At 43.7% G+C, this 20821-nt stretch overlaps 1 protein-coding gene across 3 annotated transcripts in view; it reads left to right on the top strand.

The window, feature by feature from the left end:
• The window catches only part of LOC129816420 (UDP-glucuronosyltransferase-like), a 34807-nt gene extending 14541 nt beyond the window's left edge, over positions 1-20266 (top strand). Inside the window, exons 3-6 of one of the 3 annotated variants that reach the window (XM_055870915.1) lie at positions 4399-4486; positions 4694-4913; positions 6823-7100; positions 17658-20266. In XM_055870915.1, coding sequence (XP_055726890.1) covers positions 4399-4486; positions 4694-4913; positions 6823-7100; positions 17658-17671 — 600 coding nt within the window. In that variant the 3' untranslated portion in view covers positions 17672-20266. Of the gene's footprint in view, positions 1-4398; positions 4487-4693; positions 4914-6822; positions 7101-17378; positions 17635-17657 lie in introns of those variants that run through there. The other 2 variants (XM_055870907.1, XM_055870922.1) reach the window with 2 other exon arrangements.
• The last annotated feature ends 555 nt before the right edge of the window (positions 20267-20821 follow it).

The following is a 20821-nucleotide window of genomic DNA, read 5'->3' as shown; positions in this document are numbered from 1 at the left end:
CCCCCATGGTTCCTTACTATGCTAATTTGAATGTGGGTTACATGGAGAAACAGTCTATTTTCAATCCTCTCAAAACTGTTTTCTTGCCTAACATCATTATTTGGAAACGGTATATTGATGATATTTTTGTTCTATGGAAGGGTGATGTAAAACAGCTCCAGGCGTTCCATGCTTTTCTTAACTCCTGTTTTGAGCATCTGAGATTTACTATGCAATCTGATACACATCAAATTAGTGTTCTTGATCTTGTGTGAAGATAATGTTCTATACACTGACCTTTACAGGAAACCTACTGATCGTAGCAGTTTGTTGAGCGCTGATAGCTGTCACCCACTTCCCTTGAAAAACTGTTTCCCCTACAGCCAATTCTGTCGAATCAAAAGAATTTGTAAAAAACAGATTGACAGAAATATGGCTGAGACGCAAAGAAAATTCAAGGAGAGAGGGTACAAAAATGGTCAGATTAATACTGCCATTGAGAAAGTTCTAAACAAAATGAGACATGAACTTTCAAGGTCAGTCTCGCAAAAATAAGCATCCTTGCGTTCTAACTACCCGCTATTCAAAGTGCTCTGAGCAAATGAAGGGAATCGTTCAAACATTGGCACATTCTAAGATCCGATGATAGTATTGGTAATGTGTTTTTGGACCTTCCCTTGGTCGTATTCTCGCGGGGCAGAAATATCAGAGAAACTGAAACTCTGATTTACCACCCCAAGATATTCCTGAACAACGTCTATTTGCGGCCCTACTGGATGGAAATTACAAGTGTAATGGCTGTGCTCAATGCAATGGCACTTATAAATGTAGATCCTTCAAACACCCACAAACAGGGAAACAGATCACAAATCAAAAGGTGTTATCACGTGCTCCACTAAGGCAGTTATTTATCTTATAACTTGTCCTTGTGGTAAAAATGTGGGTAAAACAAAGCGCAAATTAAAAGTACTAATCTCAGAGCATCATTAGGTTCAAAAACTCGATTTACCCAGTTGCGGCACACTTTTTAGAAGCAAACCACTCGATTTTGTCTCTACGTTATATTGGCATCGAACATGTCACCCCCCCTAGGAGAGGGGGTGACCTTGACAATTTATTGTTAAAACGAGAGGCTGCCTGGATCTTCAACTTAAAGACCGTTGCTCCCTTCGGTCTTAACGTAGACTTTGATCTGAAGCCATTCTTGTGATTATTGTGATTTTGCTATTGTAAATGTTTGTAGGCTTCTGTAGCCAAATTGTATCTATGATCGTACACTATCCATTTGTTTTTTGTATGCTATTTTAATGAGAATTAACTAATGATATCAGGCCACACCCGGCCATGATTACAGACAACTGCTATATACACTGCTCAAAAAAACAAAGGGAACACTTAAACAACACAATGTAACTCCAAGTCAATCACACTTCTGTGAAATCAAACTGTCCAATTAGGAAGCAACACTGATTGACAAAAAATGTCACATGCTGTTGTGCAAATGGAATAGACAAAAGGTGGAAATTATAGGCAATTAGTATGACACCCCCAAAAAAGGAGTGATTCTGCAGGTGGTGACCACAGACAACTTCTCAGTTCCTATGCTTCCTGGCTGATGTTTTGGTCACTTTTGAATGCTGGTGGTGCTCTCACTCTAGTGGTAGCATGAGACGGAGTCTACAACCCACACAAGTGGCTCAGGTAGTGCATTTCATCCAGGATGGCACATCAATGCGAGTTGTGGCAAAACGGTTTGCTGTGTCTGTCAGCGTAGTGTCCAGAGCATGGAGGCGCTACCAGGAGACAGGCCAGTACATCAGGAGACGTGGAGGAGTTCGTAGGAGGGCATCAACCCAGCAGCAGGACCGCTACCTCCGCCTTTGTGCAAGGAGGTGCACTGCCAGAGCCCTGCAAAATGACCTCCAGCAGGCCACAAATGTGCATGTGTCTGCTAAAACGGTCAGAAACAGACTCCATGAGAGTGGTATGAGGGCCCGACGTCCACAGGTGGGGGTTGTGCTTACAGCCCAGCACCGTGCAGGACGTTTGGCATTTGCCAGAGAACACCAAGATTGGAAAATTCGCCACTGGCGCCCTGTGCTCTTCACAGATGAAAGCAGGTTCACACTGAGCACATGAGCACATGTGACAGACATGACAGAGTCTGGAGACGCCGTGGAGAACGTTCTGCTGCCTGCAACATCCTCCAGCATGACCGGTTTGGCGGTGGGTCAGTCATGGTGTGGGGTGGCATTTCTTTGTGGGGCCGCACAGCCCTCCATGTGCTCGCCAGAGGTAGCCTGACTGCCATTAGGTACCGAGATGAGATCCTCAGACCCCTTGTGAGACCATATGCTGGCACATGCACATTTGTGGCCTGCTGGAGGTCATTTTGCAGGGCTCTGGAAAATGATGAAATCATGAATCAGCTGGCATTTTTATGGATATATACAAAGAAATGTAAATTGAACAAATGTTAAACGAAGTGCATCTAGTTTGGTGTCTTTCCAGCTTCAGTTTGAAGTGATTGTGTTAGCTGTGTTGTTGGCTAGCTCCTCTAAACAACAGTGTACTGACGGGTGAGCACATTTTCTACGCCAGGTGAAATCGTGCCTCATTAGCTCATTGTTATGGATGTATCCAAATAAATGTCACTAGAAAACAGCTTAAACAAATGTAAATGCAGCTACTTTGTTATTTTGACGTGACTGTAAGATAGCCGTAGTTGGCTGGCTAGCAAGCAAGGGATAAGAACGTTGCCAGCCAGCATGGCAATAGAACATTTAGAATGAACGACTGGCTCGCGTCCATGGATACAGAACAAAAAGACAACTACTGGGTCGCATCTCTGGCAACCGAACCGATATAACCCTAGATGTGTGTCGGGACTATATCTCGTGGACGGATGAAATATTATGAATGAATTCATCAAAATGTTAATGAAAATGTTGGTAACCCGTTGTATAAAAATGATGATGCACTCAACAGGTTGTATTTAAGTGAATGCGTCGAAGCCGGTGTTGAGGATATATTGGTATGGTTATATCGTGCCAATATATCCTCCAAACACCGGCTTCGAGGGCATTATCACTTAAATAGAACATCTTAAGTTCTATTATTACATTGAAAGATACTGATCTAATTATTAGCTAACATCTTTCTCTGAAAAATGCTGTCCCCACTAAGTCAGCAACGAAACACACATTTTAAAATACTATATAATTAATGTGCCACAATCCTACAAATATCACTAGGTAGACACTTTAAAACATTAGTGCTGTGAAAAGCACCAGAAATGGACGGCTTTCCCATAGAATTATATTTACAATTTTGGGACAAAGTAAAGCCCTTTTTACACAAATGACAACATGTCACTCAATTCAGTGCTTCCTAGTTTCATTTATCAAACAATTATTTCAGTTATATTACTATCAGGAAAATCTGGAGAGTCCCCTGCTAATTACAGAACCATACATTGAATAAACTGACAAAAACAAAGCTCATAAGCAATACAGTGGCAAAAGTCTTACCAGACTTGATACATAATCAAACAGGGTTTATTAAAAATAAACACTAACAAACACATACAAGAACATGTTCCAGCTGAAATGCATGTATTACAAATATTATATAAATGTCATAAAGCAAAAATAATACAAATACATTATCTGATAAAATTGCTTTAGAAAGGGGCACAAGAGAGGGATGTCTTCTCGTTCTCCCCCAATTCTGTTTGCTCTAGCAATTGAACCGCCTGCAGAAATAATTAGACTGGACCCAAACGTAACAGGTCTCGGTATAGGTTGACATGAATATAAACTGAATTTATTTGCAGATAATCTTCTGATATACCTGACCAATATTGAAAACTCAATGCTCCCCTTGCTAAAATATTTTTTTCAGAATACTAAAATCTCTGGATATAAAATGAACGTGGAAAGAAAACACAATGGCAATAAAAAAATAACTCATGATCTACAACAATCATTTAAGTGGACCAGAAAAAAGAAAAATACTTAGGATACTTAATAATTGACAAAATAAATATAACTTTAACCCATTAACAATATAAAAGCAGATGTCATTAAATGAAACAATGTTCCCATAAATCCACCATGCTGCCTTGTTGACAAAATGACAGTGGCACAGATTACTGTTTGATTTGAGAATGGCACTCCTCCCTGCCCGATGACGTGATGGTCCTTTGCCTGGCCCTGCATCTCAGCATAATCAAATCCACACAAAGATCATAAGAGCAGCTCCTCACCACTTTGACAGCTCGAACGCAGTTACCAGTGATTTTACACCCCAGACACGGCCAAAACAACAGATATGTGGGTGTCGTCTGTTGCCGGTTAACACTTGATCTCATTGAATCTAAGCCTTGATTAGCTAAATAAACTGTTCTCTCTGTTTCAGGTTGTGTGGAGGTACACAGGGGTGGTGCCTGAGAATGCTCCAGCCAACGTCAGAATGATGAAGTGGCTTCCTCAGAATGATTTGCTGGGTTGGTTTAATCTCTAATCAGTTATAGTGTTATATATTTATAATAAACCATTTAGGGGAAGTTACAGAAGGGCACTATTCTCAGTGAAACCAACACACTACTGTTGTTGCAAGATAAATACTTAATCTTCTCCTTTATTTTAATGTCAACACCCTCGTGGTGAATGTTCTGTGTTCATAAGATTTTATGTTCTATGTCCGGTTCTAGGCCACCCCAAGGTCAAGGCCTTCATCACCCATGGCGGAACCCACGGTATTTACGAGGGGATCTGTAACGGCGTTCCCATGGTGATGCTGCCATTGTTTGGTGATCAGGGTGACAACGTACACCGCATGGCAGTGAGGGGAGTAGGGGAGGTGCTCAGTGTGTTCGACGTCACCTCAGACAAACTAGTGGAGGCCCTCAACAAGGTCATCAATGACAAGAGGTCAGACATCATGCTAACATAATACTAGGATGTAATGATCTTACAAGGACATCATGTTATAGGTAATTCCATGGTAACGGAATTACGCTTTGACTCAGATTTTTCACTTTAAAATGTATGCCAAACGATAACCATCGATTTTAAAAGTTTAACAAACCATACAGCTCTATGCACAAGGATTACTTTGAACAATTTACACAGAACATTTCACAAAAGCACATTTACTGGAAGAACTTTGCAGATACAATGTTTGGTAACATAATTACGGTAAAATCTCCCTCTAGTGTGTTCTACTGTACTCTGTGATGTCCAAACTTGTAAAACATAGAACTCCATGATTGGTTCAGATTTGGTCAGGCCAGGGCAGACTGACCAAATTTCAACTACTTTTCAAAGTCCAGTAAGAGCCGGGAGAGGTGACATTAATTGGAGAGAGAGAGAAGAGATGGTGCCGGGTTGTCCAGACTATTTTCACAGTGTTGCTTTAACCATCAGACGACAGAAAGAAAACATTTGAGCTGAACAAAGTATGCCAGTGAAAGGGAGTACAGTAGCAGGTGACCCAACTGTGGTTTATGACTACCGTGATTTTGCATGGTAGCCAATTCGAGATTTTTTCTGTAATTCCGTTACCGATTTGTAAACAGAATTACGAGTTTTTATCACTTAATTATTCATAAAAAGTTGATACCACTAAAAACACTAACTAATTGGTAAGTCTACCTTTACTTTTCTATGAATTCATTATCCTCCCTCAGGAGGTTTTCTGAAAAGGAATTAAGGCACAAGGCAATGTTTCTTAAACGTACCAAAGACAAATCATTTCTCAAATGAAATCATCAAATCAAATGTATTTATATAGCCTTTCTTACATCAGCTGATGTCACAAAGTGCTGTACAGAAACCCAGCCTAAAACCCCAAACAGCAAGCAATGCAGGTGTTAGAAGCACGGTGGCTAGGAAAAACTCCCTCGAAAAGCCAAAACATAGGAAGAAACCTAGGGAGGAACCAGGCTATGAGGGGTGGCCAGTTCTCTTCTGGTTGTGCCGGGTGGAGATTACAACAGAACATGGCCAAGATGTTCAAATGTTCATAAATTACCAGCATGGTCAAATAATAGTAATCACAGTGAACAGGTCAGGGTTCCATAGCCGCAGGCAGAACAGTTGAAACTGGAGCAGCAGCACGGCCAGGTGGACTGGGGACAACAAGGAGTCATCATGCCAGGTAGTCCTGAGGCATGGTCCTAGGGCTCAGGTCCTCCGAGAGAGAGAAAGAAAGAGAGCATACTTAAATTCACACAGGACACCGGATAAGACGGGAGAAATACTCCAGATATAACAGACTGATCCTAGCCCCCCCAACCCACTCAAATAAGTGTTGATATTGGCAGGGTTCTTTAATTCAACATTGTGTTTTGATGTATTTCTAGTACCCTTTTAAGACTTTTTCTGGTAGATGTCTAAGACCCCTTTTCCATCTGTTTGACCAGAAATAAGTGTTTGCTTATTCCTAATTATTTGGATGGAAAATGGTTAAAATGTATATATGCCTTGATAACAAACAAAAGATTTACGCTTAGCTTTCATTTGACATGCTCCTATGAACTTCACATGTTGGTGGTCATGTGTCCTTTTTATATGGAAATGTCTTTATATAATAATAGGAGATACTGTAAACTCAAGATGCAGTGCAAACAGTACAGAGGCCAAATCCTAACTTAAAATCCACACACATTGAGTTTCAGTACAAATATATGGTCAGCAATCCATTATTGGAGGTGACAGTCGGAGTTCCTCGTTAGAGGAACATACTTCCTTCACTGGTACAGTATTAGCAGCCATGAGTTGTCTATGAGGAGATGGCAACCTTGATGCATTCCTCATGTTCTCTATCCTTCCTCCTCAGTTACAAGGAGAAGATGCTAAAGCTGTCAACGGTGCATAAGGACCGTCCCATTGAGCCGCTGGACCTAGCCGTGTTCTGGACAGAGTTCGTGATGCGCCACGGAGGAGCCGACCACCTGAGACCCGCTGCTCACGATCTGAACTGGATCCAGTACCACAGTCTGGACGTGTTTGCTCTGCTACTTACTATAGTTCTCACTGTTGTCATGGTCACCGTTAAATGCTGCAAAGTCTGCTTCCGCAAGTGCTGTGGAATGATTTGGACAATGAAGATGAAGAGTGAGTGAATGTCCTTCCTGTGGCTTAGGCTGGGATTCAATCCGAGGCTGGTTGTAGTGCGCTGTCAACAATAATGTGCCTTTTACAGGCAATGTTTCCACGTTTGCTGTGATCGCATTCACATTACACGCTGCAGATGTCAGCTCAATCAACTCAAATTACCTTCAAATGTTAAGCGTGCTATAACACTATGGATTGAATCTACAAATATATTTTCATAAAAAGTTTTGGCCCTTTTCATTGCCGTTGGAGTGAGAGGAAATAACTTTCCAATGAGCACTTGAACACAGCAAAATAGAGAACTACATTACCCATGAGATGAGAAACCGGAAATAACCAGTAGGCTATAGTAAATTAAAATATCATACCACTTTTGGTTACCGTTAGATCTCTGCAGGAGACTTGCTAACTGTACATTTACGTAGTTTAGCCAACACTTATCCAGTGCGACTTACATTTTTTATACTGGTGCCCCGTGGGAAACAAACCCACAATCCTGGCGTTGCAAGCACCAGCCAACAGTTTTGATTGTTAGAAAGTTTATGATTCTACCAGGATGCATCAGGAGGATAAAGATGACAACTCCACCCGAGGAGTTTATTAGCTTGACTGACTTCACGAGCTGTGGTAGCGACCAAACCTTCTGATTGATTTTATCAAGTAGTGTAGTGGAGTTGTTAACCATTGAAAGAAGTTGTCACAGTTTTAGTCAGCTTAAGGGGTGGCTGTCCTGTAAGCACCAATGGTCTGGTCTACTTAGTTAATTGACCTTATATGAACCAGAAAAAAAGAGGAAGTGGGATGTCTCACTTCCTCTTCTGCTATTGATCCTGCCACAAAATAAAAAACTGTTACAAAACCCATAACTAGCCTACGGATATTGTTGCACTTGGTTTGCTCGCCCAGACCTTGTTCTGGGTGTAGCAGGAATATCCATGATTACTTTTGGTGTTGGTGGTTCTGGCAATGCGGTGTGTCATTTGGGGTATTGTGTGTAGATTGACAAGGATTTTTTTTATTTAATACATTTTAGAATAAGTCTGTAAAATAACAAAATGTGGAAAAAGTCAAGGGGTCTGAATACTTTTGAAATTCACTGTATTACGCTAAGCGTGAAGACACTTGAATCTTCACCTGCATAGCGTTGTTGTTCTCGGGTCCATTCATAGGGATGATGTGATGTCTGTTCCTGCGGACAGACCCGTGGGAAACTTCCACCATGTAGGATTGTGGTGCTGCATGTTCCCTCAGCATTGTTCCTGTGACTTTTGAGTCAGTCACACACACCTGTTTTCCAGGTGGGAGTCTGCTGAGATTGCAAACTCTGTGACGCTTGTTGAAGCGTTATTGTTCCGCACTCCTTCTCTCCTTTTCCTTTGAGCTGACCGTAGCTGTGTTTAAGAGTGATGGGTCTAGCAGCGATGGGAGTGTTGGCACTGTGGTATGAAGCTGTCAAGCTGAAGCCATTCTAGAGTGGAGTTGACCGATAGGCCAGCAAAGCAAGTGCGGTCTGCCTCTCCGTTGCTTTGCGGGAACTTTGGACTACTGGTGACATTGCAAAATCCATACTCTTCAGCAGAGGGGTCTTCCGGAGAACGGAAAGGGGTCTTCCGGAGAACTGAGGCCAATTGTCCGTAACCAGGACCTCAGGTACCCCATGGCAGGCGAAGATGGACTTCAGATGAACTATGACTTCCGCAGACTTTGTTAGTGACAGGTTTGTGATTTTCAGAGTGAACAAGTCTGTTCCCAGTCTTTGACAGGGTCTCTCAGGAAGTTGTGATGGTATGAGTGGGTGTGGATATCAGCTCCTCCTTCAGCTCTTTGAAGACTCTGACTTGGTCGGCCCCCCAGTACCAGTGATTTTTCTTTGAGAGTAGGTCTCAGAGGTTTGTCATTTTCTGCTAACTGGGGGATGAACTTACCCAGTTGGTTCACCATTCCTCAAACTCTGCAGCTCGCTGATGTTGGATGGCTTCGCCTTCTCCTTGGCAGCCTCTCTTTGCCTGGTCGGGCTGTCCTCCTTTGTCCGAGATGTGACTCAGGAACTTCACTTCCTCCTTTGACAGGTCACATTAGTCCATGTTCAGAGTTCAACCGGATTTTTCCATCTTCTGAAATGCGGCATGAAGTCTTGTCATATCATGTCTTATCATGCTAAGACTTATTAAGTCTTATCATGCTCCTCCTGTGTTTGGCCCAAGACCAACACATCGTCCATGTGACAGACCACACCTTCCAGGCCTTCAGTGACCTCTTTCACTATTCTGTTCTGGAAGTGTTCAGGTGCTGAAGCGATGCCAAAAGGCAGACGGTTGAAGTAGTAATGTCCGAAAGGTGTGATGAAGGTTGTTAGCTTAACTGACTCCTCGGGTCTGTTCGACAGTGGGAAGTATGCATTCTTCTCTACACAATGACTCATTGAGACTGGTGAAATTGACACATATCCGCACGTCTCCGTTCTTCTTAAGGACAACCACCATGCCGGCGAACTAGTCCGTGGGCTCCTTTACTCAAGTGAAAATCTTGAACCCTTGAACATGCGCTATCTTGACTTGTGGCAGCAATGTCAGAGGAATCTGTCGTGGAGTGAGTAGGTTTCATCTTGATGGTATATGGTTGTTCTACTGTGCCAAGACCACTGCACAGCTTAGGATAGCGTTCTTTCAGTGTCTGTAAATCAATGCTGTTGAGTCGAGCAACTAGCTAAAGCTTTGTGATTGCTGGTCTGCCTAGTAAAGCTGTGTGTAGATCTCTGATGACATACACCTCCTCCAGTGTCTCTTTTTTTCTCCCTTTCCTAGATCCACACTTGTGTCACGCCGATCACGTCCAGCGGCACTCTTCCTGGTCCTAGCAGAGGTTTAGTTGGTTTTTGTAGAGCTGGCTTGCTGGTTCCTGCAAAAATGTGATTGAACACATTGTCTGGGATAACAGTCACATCGGCACCAGTGTCTATTAAGAAATTCACATTTCTAAATGTGATCCCAGACAATGTGTTCATGAGCCGTAAACAACATTTATTCTCGTTTACGGCTCATGATGACATACACACATGTTGGTAATGTCCATTTTTCCCACAGGAGTGACACACTACTTCATTAGCTGTACACTGTGCTCTTGGATGTGCACTTTGACTGCCTTTTGTCATTAGCATTTTCATGGCTAGCTTTCTCACGCTGGAATTTCAGTTTCCACTCGCTGCCTTTCCACCTCGCAGGCAACCTTGCTGCTTTTTCACTTCTTCAATTTGCCTTGCCATCTCTAATTAGTTCATCTCTAATTAGTTCATCAACAGTCCATAGTTGCAATACTCTGCTATGCCATAGAAGAAAAGATTCCACTGTTTAATTTTCATGTTAAAGTGTGCTCTCATAGATCACGTTCTTTTTTACAATAAAGAATCCATGAAATCCGCCTCTTATTTGTCATACTGTTTTTGCTCGAGTTCATTTAGGTTTAGACTCCTCAAAACATAATCTGCTTCGTCGCCCATACAGTACGAGAGTATTTATCTGGTTCTCCTCGGTAGATGTGTGAAGATTACTCACATTACGAAAGTGCTCAAACCTCCTAATCCATTCGGTCCATTCTTGAGGTTTACAAAAATCTAACCGCTTCGGCGGCTGTATGCTAAATGTAACACTTGGACCTGTATGCACTTGTATCTGTGCCCCTCCTGCTACACCTTGCACGGGTGGCTAGCCTCTTCAAGGCACTGCTCCTGGTGGCTGCTGCACTTCTCCCGCGACGTCTTCCATGCTGATTTAGCCTCCTCGATTTTCTTCCCCAAACTTTTCAACCCGGTACTGTAAGCTAAACTCTGTTAGGAAATCCACTCATTCTAGTCCACTTCTGACACCATGTCATGTAATCAAACTTTTCTGTGCATGAGTAAAATAACTACTAACGGTGTGTCTTTACGAAGGCACATTTATTGCTAACTTGACGTTGCTTCACATTACAAGGCACATGAGAGAGAGATGCTTTCCTCTTGGACCCCTACATTCCCACAGGCCCTCATTAGCATATGGCCAATCAGGATGCAATATGCAAATAACACTACAGACAGTGGTGGATGTTTAACTTTTTTTTTGTAAATATGTGAACATATTTGTTGTGTATTGTTTCTTGTTCTAGATCAACCAACCTGCGCTTCGCTTAGCCTAATACAGTGCATTTGGAAAGTACTTAGACCCCTTGACTTTTTCCACATTTTAATGTTACAGCCTTATTCTAAAATGGATTAAATAAATTTTTTCGTCTTCAATCTACACACAATACCCCGTAATGACAAAGTGAAAAGATGTTTTAGATTTTTTTTGCAAATGTATAAAAAATGTAATACTTTATTTACATAAGTTTTAATACCCTTTGCTATGAGATTCGAAATTGCGCTCAGGTGCATGCATCCTGTTTCCATTGATCATCCTTAAGATGTTTCTACAACCTAATTGGAGTCCACCTGTGGTAAATTCAATTGATTAGACATGATTTGGAAAGGCACCACCTGTCTATATAAGGTTCGACTGTTATCAGTGCATGTCAGAGCAAAAACCAAGACATGGAGCTCTACGGACAATTCTTTCGACCTCGAGAGAGTATTGTGTTGAGGCACAGATCTGGGGAAGGGTACCAAAAAATGTCTGTAACATTGAAGGTCCCCAAGAACACAGTGGCCTCCATCATTCTTAAATGGAAGAAGTTTAGAAGCACCAAGACTCTTCCTAGAGCTGGCAGCCCGGCCAAACTGAGTGTAACAGTTTTTAGCTTCCGTCCCTCTCCTCGTCCCTTCCTGGGCTCGAACCAGAGACCCTCTGCACACATCAACAACTGACACCCACGAAGCATCGTTACCCATTGCGCAACAAAGGCCGCGGCTTTTGTGGCGCGATGGTTAACGATGCTTCGTGGGTGTCAGTTGTTGTGCAGAGGGTCCCTGGTTCGAGCCCGGGACGAATGAAAGCTAAACTGTTACATTGATGCTGTTGACCCGGATCACTGGTTGCTGCGGAAAAGGAGGAGGTCAAAAGGGGGGTGAGTGTAACTGATGTGAAATGGCTAGCTAGTTAGCGGTGGTGCGCGCTAATAGCGTTTCAATGGGGTGACGTCACTCACTCTGAGACCTGAAGTCGTTGTTCCCCTTGCTCTGCAAGGGACGCAGCTTTTGTGGCGTGATGGGTAACGATGCTTGTGGCTGTTGATGTGTGCAGAGGGTCCATGGTTCGAGCCCAGGTAGGGGCGAAGAGAGGGCTGGAAGCTATACTGTTACATGAGCAATCAGGGGAGAAGGGCTTTGGTCAGGGAGGTGACCAAGGATCCGATGGTCACTCTGACAGAGCTCCAGAGTTCTTCTGTGGACATGGGAGAACCTTACAGAAGGACAACCATCTCTGCAGCATTCCACCAATCAGGCCTTTATGGTAGAGTGGCCAGGCGGAAGCCCCTCAGTAAAAGGCACATGACAGCCCGCTTGGAGTTTACAAAAAGGCACCCAAAGACTCTCAGACCATGAGAAACAAGATTCTCTGATCTGATGAAACGAAGATTGAACTCTTTGGCTTGAACGGCAAGCGTCATGTCTGGTGGAAACCTGGCACCATCCCTTCGGTGAAGCTTGGTGGTGGCAGCATCATGCTGAAGGGATGTTTTTCAGTGGCAGGGACTGGGAGACTAGTCAGGATCGAGTGAAAGATGAACAGAGCAAAGTACAGAGAGATCCTTGATGCGCTCTGCTCCAGAGTGATCAGGACTTCAAACTGGGGGTGAAGGCTCACCTTCCAACAGGACAACGTCCCTAAGCACACAGCCAAGACAATGCAGGAGTGGCTTCAGGACAAGTCTCTCAACCAGACAGAGCATGAGAGGATCTACTGAGAAGAATGAGAGAAACTCCCCAAATACAGGTGTGCCAAGCTTGTAGTGTCATACCTATGAAGATTCTATGCTTTAAGCTCTGCCGAAGGTGCTTCAACAAAGTACTGAGTAAAGAATACTTATGTAAATGTGATATGTCAGTTTTTTTATTTGTAATACATTTGCATGGGGTATTGTGTGTAAATTGATGAGGGGAAAAATTGAAAACCCTAGTCATTGGCGACTCCATTACCCGCAGTATTAGACTTAAAACGAATCACCCAGCGATCATACACTGTTTACCAGGGGGCAGGGCTACCGACGTTAAGGCTAATCTTAAAATGGTGCTGGCTAAAGCTAAATCTGGCGAGTGTATAGAGATATTGTTATCCACGTCGGCACCAACGATGTTAGGATGAAACAGTCAGAGGTCACCAAGTGCAACATAGCTTCAGCGTGTAAATCAGCTAGAAAGATGTGTCGGCATCGAGTAATTGTCTCTGGCCCCCTCCCAGTTAGGGGGAGTGACGAGCTCTACAGCAGAGTCTCAGCACTCAATCGCTGGTTGAAAACTGTTTTCTGCCCCTCCCAAAAGATAGAATTTGTAGATAATTGGCCCTCTTTCTGGGACTCACCCACAAACAGGACCAAGCCTGACCTGCTAAGGAGTGACGGACTCCATCCTACCTGGAGGGGTGCTCTCATCTTATCTACCAACATAGATAGGGCTCTAACTCCTTTAGCCCCACAATGAAATAGGGTGCAGGCCAGGCAGCAGGCTGTTAGCCAACCTGCCAGCTTAGTGGAGTCTGCCAATAGCACAGTCAGTGTAGTCAGCTCAGCCATACCCATTGAGACTGTGTCTGTGCCTCGACCTAGGTTGGGCAAAACTAAACATGGCGGTGTTCGCCTTAGCAATCTTATTAGGATAAAGACCTCCTCCATTCCTGCCATTATTGAAAGAGATCGTGATACCTCACATCTCAAAATAGGGTTACTTAATGTTAGATCCCTCACTTCAAAGGCAGTCATAGTCAATGAACTAATCACTGATCATAATCTTGATGTGATTGGCCTGACTGAAACATGGCTTAAGCCTGATGAATTTACTGTGTTAAATGAGGCCTCACCTCCTGGTTACACTAGTGACCATATCCCCCGTGCATCCCGCAAAGGCGGAGGTGTTGCTAACATCTACGATAGCAAATTTCAATTTACAAAAAAAAAAATGGCGTTTTCGTCTTTTGAGCTTCTAGTCATGAAATCTATGCAGCCTACTCAATCACTTTTTATAGCTACTGTTTACAGGCCTCCTGGGCCATATACAGTGTTCCTCTCTGAGTTTCCTGAATTCCTATCAGACCTTGTAGTCATAGCAGATCATATTCTAATTTTTGGTGATTTTAATATTCACATGGAGAAGTCCACAGACCCACTCCAAAAGTCTTTCGGAGCCATCATCGACTCAGTGGGTTTTGTCCAACATGTCTCTGGACCTACTCACTGCCACAGTCATACTCTGGACCTAGTTTTGTCCCATGGAATAAATGTTGTAGATCTTAATGTTTTTCCACATAATCCTGGACTATCGGACCACCATTTTATTACGTTTGCAATCGCAACAAATAATCTGCTCAGACCCCAACCAAGGAGCATCAAAAGTCGTGCTATAAATTCTCAGACAACACAAAAATTCCTTGATGCCCTTCCAGACTCCTTCTGCCTACCCAAGGACGTCAGAGGACAAAAATCAGTTAACCACTTAACTGAGGAACTCAATTTAACCTTGCGCAATACCCTAGATGCAGTTGCACCCCTAAAAACGAAAAACATTTGTCATAAGAAACTAGCTCCCTGGTATACAGAAAATACCCGAGCTTTGAAGCAAGCTTCCAGGAAATTGGAACGGAAATGGCGCCACACAAAACTGGAAGTCTTCCGACTAGCTTGGAAAGACAGTACCGTGCAGTACCGAAGAGCCCTCACTGCTGCTCGATCATCCTACTTTTCCAACTTAATCGAGGAAAATAAGAACAATCCAAAATTTCTTTTTGATACTGTTGCAAAGCTAACTAAAAAGCAGCATTCCCCAAGAGAGGATGGCTTTCACTTCAGCAGTAATAAATTCATGAACTTCTTTGAGGAAAAGATCATGACCATTAGAAAGCAAATTACGGACTCCTCTTTGAATCTGCGTATTCCTCCAGGGCTTAGCTGTCCTGGATCTGCACAGCTCTGCGAGGGCCTGGGATCGGGAGAGACACTTAAGTGTTTTAGTACTATATCTCTTGACACAATGATGAAAATAATCATGGCCTCTAAACCTTCAAGCTGCATACTGGATCCTATTCCTACTAAACTGCTGAAGGAGCTGCTTCCTGTGCTTGGCCCTCCTATGTTGAACATAATAAACAGCTCTCTATCCACCGGATGTGTACCAAACTCACTAAAAGTGGCAGTGATAAAGCCTCTCTTGAAAAAGCCAAACCTTGACCCGGAAAATATAAAAAACTATCGGCCTATATCGAATCTTCCATTCCTCTCAAAAAAAATTGAAAAAGCTGTTGCGCAGCAACTCACTGCCTTTCTGAAGACAAACAATGTATACGAAATGCTTCAGTCTGGTTTTAGACCCCATCATAGCACTGAGACTGCACTTGTGAAGGTGGTAAATGACCTTTTAAGGGCGTCAGACCGAGGCTCTGCATCTGTCCTCGTGCTACTAGACCTTAGTGCTGCCTTTGACACCATCGATCACCACATTCTTTTGGAGAGACTGGAAACCCAAATTGGTCTACACGGACAAGTTCTGGCCTGGTTTAGATCTTACCTGTCGGAAAGATATCAGTTTGTCTCTGTGAATGGTCTGTCCTCTGACAAATCAACGGTACATTTCGGTGTTCCTCAAGGTTCCGTTTTAGGACCACTATTGTTTTCACTATATATTTTACCTCTTGGGGATGTTATTCGAAAACATAATGTTAACTTTCACTGCTATGCGGATGACACACAGCTGTACATTTCAATGAAACATGGTGAAGCCCCAAAATTGCCCTCGCTAGAAGCCTGTGTTTCAGACATAAGGAAGTGGATGGCTGAAAACTTTCTACTTTTAAACTCGGACAAAACAGAGATGCTTGTTCTAGGTCCCAAGAAACAAAGAGATCTTCTGTTAAATCTGACAATTCATCTTGATGGTTGTAAAGTCGTCTCAAATAAAACTGTGAAGGACCTCGGCGTTACTCTTGACCCTGATCTCTCTTTTGACGAACATATCAAGACTGTTTCAAGGACAGCTTTTTTCCATCTACGTAACATTGCAAAAATCAGAAATTTTCTGTCCAAAAATGATGCAGAAAAATTAATCCATGCATTTGTTACTTCTAGGTTAGACTACTGCAATGCTCTACTTTCCGGCTACCCGGATAAAGCACTAAATAAACTTCAGTTAGTGCTAAATACGGCTGCTAGAATCCTGACTAGAACCAAGAAATTTGATCATATTACTCCAGTGCTAGCTTCCCTACACTGGCTTCCCGTTAAGGCAAGGGCTGATTTCAAGGTTTTACTGTTAACCTTTAAAGCGTTACATGGGCTTGCTCCTACCTATCTTTCCGAGTTGGTCCTGCCGTACATACCTACACGTACGCTACGGTCACAAGACGCAGGCCTCCTAATTGTCCCTAAAATTTCTAAGCAAACAGCTGGAGGCAGGGCTTTCTCCTATAGATCTCCATTTTTATGGAACAGTCTGCCTACCCATGTGAGAGACGCAGACTCAGTCTCAACCTTTAAGTCTTTACTGAAGACTTATCTCTTCAGTAGGTCATATGATTGAGTGTAGTCTGGCCCAGGAGTGTGAAGGTGAACGGAAAGGCTCTGGAGCAACGAACCGCCCTTGCTGTCTCTCCAGGGCCGGTTCCCCTCTCTCAACTGGGATTCTCTGCCTCTAACCCTGTTACTGGGGCTGAGTCACTGGCTTGCTGGTGCTCTTTCATGCCGTCCCTAGGAGGGGTGCGTCACTTGAGTGGGTTGAGTTACTGACGTGAACTTCCTGTCTGGGTTGGCGCCCCCCCCTGGTTGTGCTGTGGTGGAGACCTTTGTGGGCTATACTCGGCCTTGTCTCAGGATTGTAAGTTGGTGGTTGAGGATATCCCCTAGTGGTGTGGGGGCTGTGCTTTGGCAGAGTGGGTGGGGTTATATCCTTCCTGTTTGGCCCTGTCCGGGGGTTTCTTCGGATGGGGCCACAGTGTCTCCTGACCGCTCCTGTCTCAGCCTCCAGTATTTATGCTGCAGTAGTTTATGTGTCGGGGGGCTAGGGTCAGTTGGTTATACCTGGAATACTTCTCCTGTCTTATCCAGTGTCCTGTGTGAATTTAAGTATGCTCTCTCTAATTCTCTCGTTCTCTCTTTCTCTCTGAGAACCTGAGCCCTAGGACCATACGTCAGGACTACCGGGCATGCTGACACCTTGCTGTCCCCAGTCCGCCCGGCCTTGCTGCTATTCCAGTTTCAACTGTTTCTGCCTGCGGTTACGAAACCCCTACCTGTCCCAGACCTGCTGTTTTCAACTCTTAATGATCGGCTATGAAAAGCCAACTGAGATTTATTCCTGATTATTATTTGACCATGCTTGTCATTTATGAACATTTTGAAAATCTTGGCTCTCTCTAATTTTCTCCTTCTCTCTTTCTCTCGGAGGACCTGAGCCCTAGGACCATACGTCGGGACTACCGGCCGTGGTGACTCCTTGCTGCCCCCAGTCCGCCTGGCCTTGCTGCTATTCCAGTTTCAACTCTTCTGCCTGCGGTTATGGAACCCCTACCTGTCCCAGACCTGCTGTTTTCAACTCTTAATGATCGGCTATGAAAAGCCAACTGAGATTTATTCCTGATTATTATTTGACCATGCTTGTCATTTATGAACATTTTGAAAATCTTGGCTCTCTCTAATTTTCTCCTTCTCTCTTTCTTTCTCTCGGAGGACCTGGGCCCTGGACCATGCGTCGGGACTGCCGCCCGTGGTGACTCCTTGCTGTCCCCAGTCCGCCTGGCCTTGCTGCTATTCCAGTTTCAGCTGTTCTGCCTGCGGTTATGGAACCGCCACCTGTCCCAGACCTGTTGTTTTTCAACTCTTAATGATCAGCTATGAAAAGCCAACTGAAAATTATTCATGATTATTATTTGACCATGCTTGTCACTTATGAACATTTTTGAACATCTTGGCATAGTTCTGTTATAATCTCCACCCGGCACAGCCAGAAGAGGACTGGCCACCCCTCATAGCCTGGTTTCTCTCTAGGTTTCTTCCTAGGTTTTGGCCTTTCTAGGGAGTTTTTCCTAGCCACCGTGCTTCTACACCTGCATTCTAGCTGTTTGGGGTTTTAGGCTGGGTTTCTGTACAGCACTTCGAGATATTATCTGATGTACGAAGGGCTATATAAAATAAAATTGATTGATTTGATAAATTTTAGAATAAGGCTATAAAGTAACAAAATATGGAAAAAGTGAAGGGGTCTGAATACTTTCTGAATTCACTGTATATAGGGGTGTTTACAGTTGAAGTGATTCTGAAGGGGAATTGTGGCTGTATGCTGGCAATGTTATGAAGGGAAATGTAACTTCTAGCATTTGTCTGAACCTAGGGTAGAATCCTGGTGGGGAGGATGTACAAGAGATAGATCTGGATCCACTGGGTGTTGGGGATGAGGTACTGGAGCCCTAACCCCAGTTCTGACAGAAAATCTGGTGAATGACTTGGAACCTCAGGAAGCTGAGGGTGGCCCTATTGGAGCCTTAACCCCAGTTTTTGCAGGGGAACGCCAGTTTAGGGGAAGGCTGAAGAGAGCCTATCAGGAGATGAGTGAAGGGCTAGGATGGAGGCCGGTGAGCTAGCGGCCCTTTCAGTTAAAATTGCAGAGGTGATGGAAGTCTTGAAGGAACTCCTGGCCTATAAGCAAATAAGGGCTATTACTGACCTAGAAACTGAGACTCATTTGGAGGGAGAAACGGATGTTGAATTGTGGGAGATACTGAATCTTTATGACTAGTCAGGGGAAGGTGTAAGTCAGGTGAGGATGACATTTTGAGTCTGCCCAGGGTGGGGTGAAGGTTTTGTTTTGATTGATTTGTGTTGCTTAGACTGGCTATAAATACAAATAATGAGTGAAAATTATGGAAAAAAATGTATTGACAATGCTTGTGTATGTGTACTGGATTTTTTCATGGAGAATGTGGCCAATGTGGGATCAGGCAGATGGAAATTGGGACAATAAGGCTGACAGAAGACAAGGCCTATTGCACCAGATGCCTAGAGACCTATGAAAATCCCTGCGAACCACCAATAAAGAAGATGATTGCGCTGACGACTCCCGACCCGGGGACCTATCAACAGGGGATATTCATAAGTACAACAGGCGCAGATAGAGGGTTTTGTCTTAGGAAAACCAAGTGTTCAGGGTAAGGGATATGCTCAGCCTAATCTGCCTAATCCAAGCCAATTTGGCTACGTACACCCTGTGAGTGTACTTACTTGGGGCACACCCTATCATGTTAAAGTACGTACAGTCCATGATGAGACCGGAAGTGGTATATATTAATAACCCCAATAAAAAGTTTGTTTACAATGTAAGGGTAAGAATCCAAGCCTAGAAAGACTAAAGGAGCCACAGGTCAAGGAGGGAGTGTCGCAAATGAGCCTGGTCAATATGACCTGATGAGTCCTCCAGCCCGCAGTCAGGACTCTGGTAACACTGAAACAAGGAAGAATAAGAAGGACAAGAAGAACACCCAACCACAAGCAGCTAGAGAGCAGCATAAACGCAGGGAGGTGATGGGTGCAAGTAGACTGTATGAAGATGTTCCTCTGCTGGAGGGAGGTGGTTCATCTTATATGGCAACACCCCTGTCGAACTCAGGCCCTGGGATAGAGCTGGTGGTGCTGCCGAATGGCACATGGGCCATGAACAGATGACACCGTGGATTGCTGTAACATATGAAGGAAACAATGTGTTACAAAAATCTGTGTAGATATCACGTGTAAAGGAGACAATGTGTTATGTAACTTTGCTTAAATGTCATGTGCAAGGGGGAGGATGTGTTGTGTGGCTGTAGTCAAGGGCTTGGACAAAATGTATAAATACCAATGTAAAAGATAGGGAAAGAGCAGAAGCTGATTGATGTATTAGAAGAGTGAAGACTTTGGGGCGAGCATAGTGCTTCATTACTATTGTTAGAAGCAACTGTGGAGTGCAATTGCTATAAAAAAAATCGATAAAATCCATCAGCTGTAAAGCTGGGGAACCAAAAAGAGAAGTGTTACTGGTTTTCATTTACTAGTTAATTTATTTGTTGAATAATGTGTTAAGAAGTAAAGTAACATAACAACTATAGGCTTAGGGGGTTCACCTTAGGTGCCCTCCTGCCAGACAATATTGTGGGCTAGAGCAGGAAACCAAAGGGGAGCTTGAGGGTAACTGTGTCAAAGGTACATTAATGGAGTACTGGGAGTCTAGCCTATGGGGCCTTTGTCTACCCAAAGTGCTGAACCCCTGCCTTCAGCTAGAGGATTTAGTTGAAACCTTATACCTGGGACTTAGCGAGCGTGACTCATCTGTGAGGGTGCTGTCCGGTCAATTAGAAAGGAAGGACCAGCCGCTAGCAGGAGTATTTGAGATTATGCCGTGCTTATAATAAATAGTGTAACCCCGTTGTGGAACATAACTTCCGTCTACAGTGAGAATGAAGTAGTAAGAGCCGTGCCACTAATGAAAATAGTACAGAGTGGGCTATACATAAATATTGGATTGCTCATTGGTGCTATACACAAACATAGCCCTGGCTGACGGATTGTATACCGTGTCACAA

This window comes from Salvelinus fontinalis, chromosome 2, assembly GCF_029448725.1.
Source record: "Salvelinus fontinalis isolate EN_2023a chromosome 2, ASM2944872v1, whole genome shotgun sequence".
Classification (NCBI taxonomy): domain Eukaryota; kingdom Metazoa; phylum Chordata; class Actinopteri; order Salmoniformes; family Salmonidae; genus Salvelinus; species Salvelinus fontinalis.
This window is presented reverse-complemented; position numbering and strand designations above follow the sequence as displayed.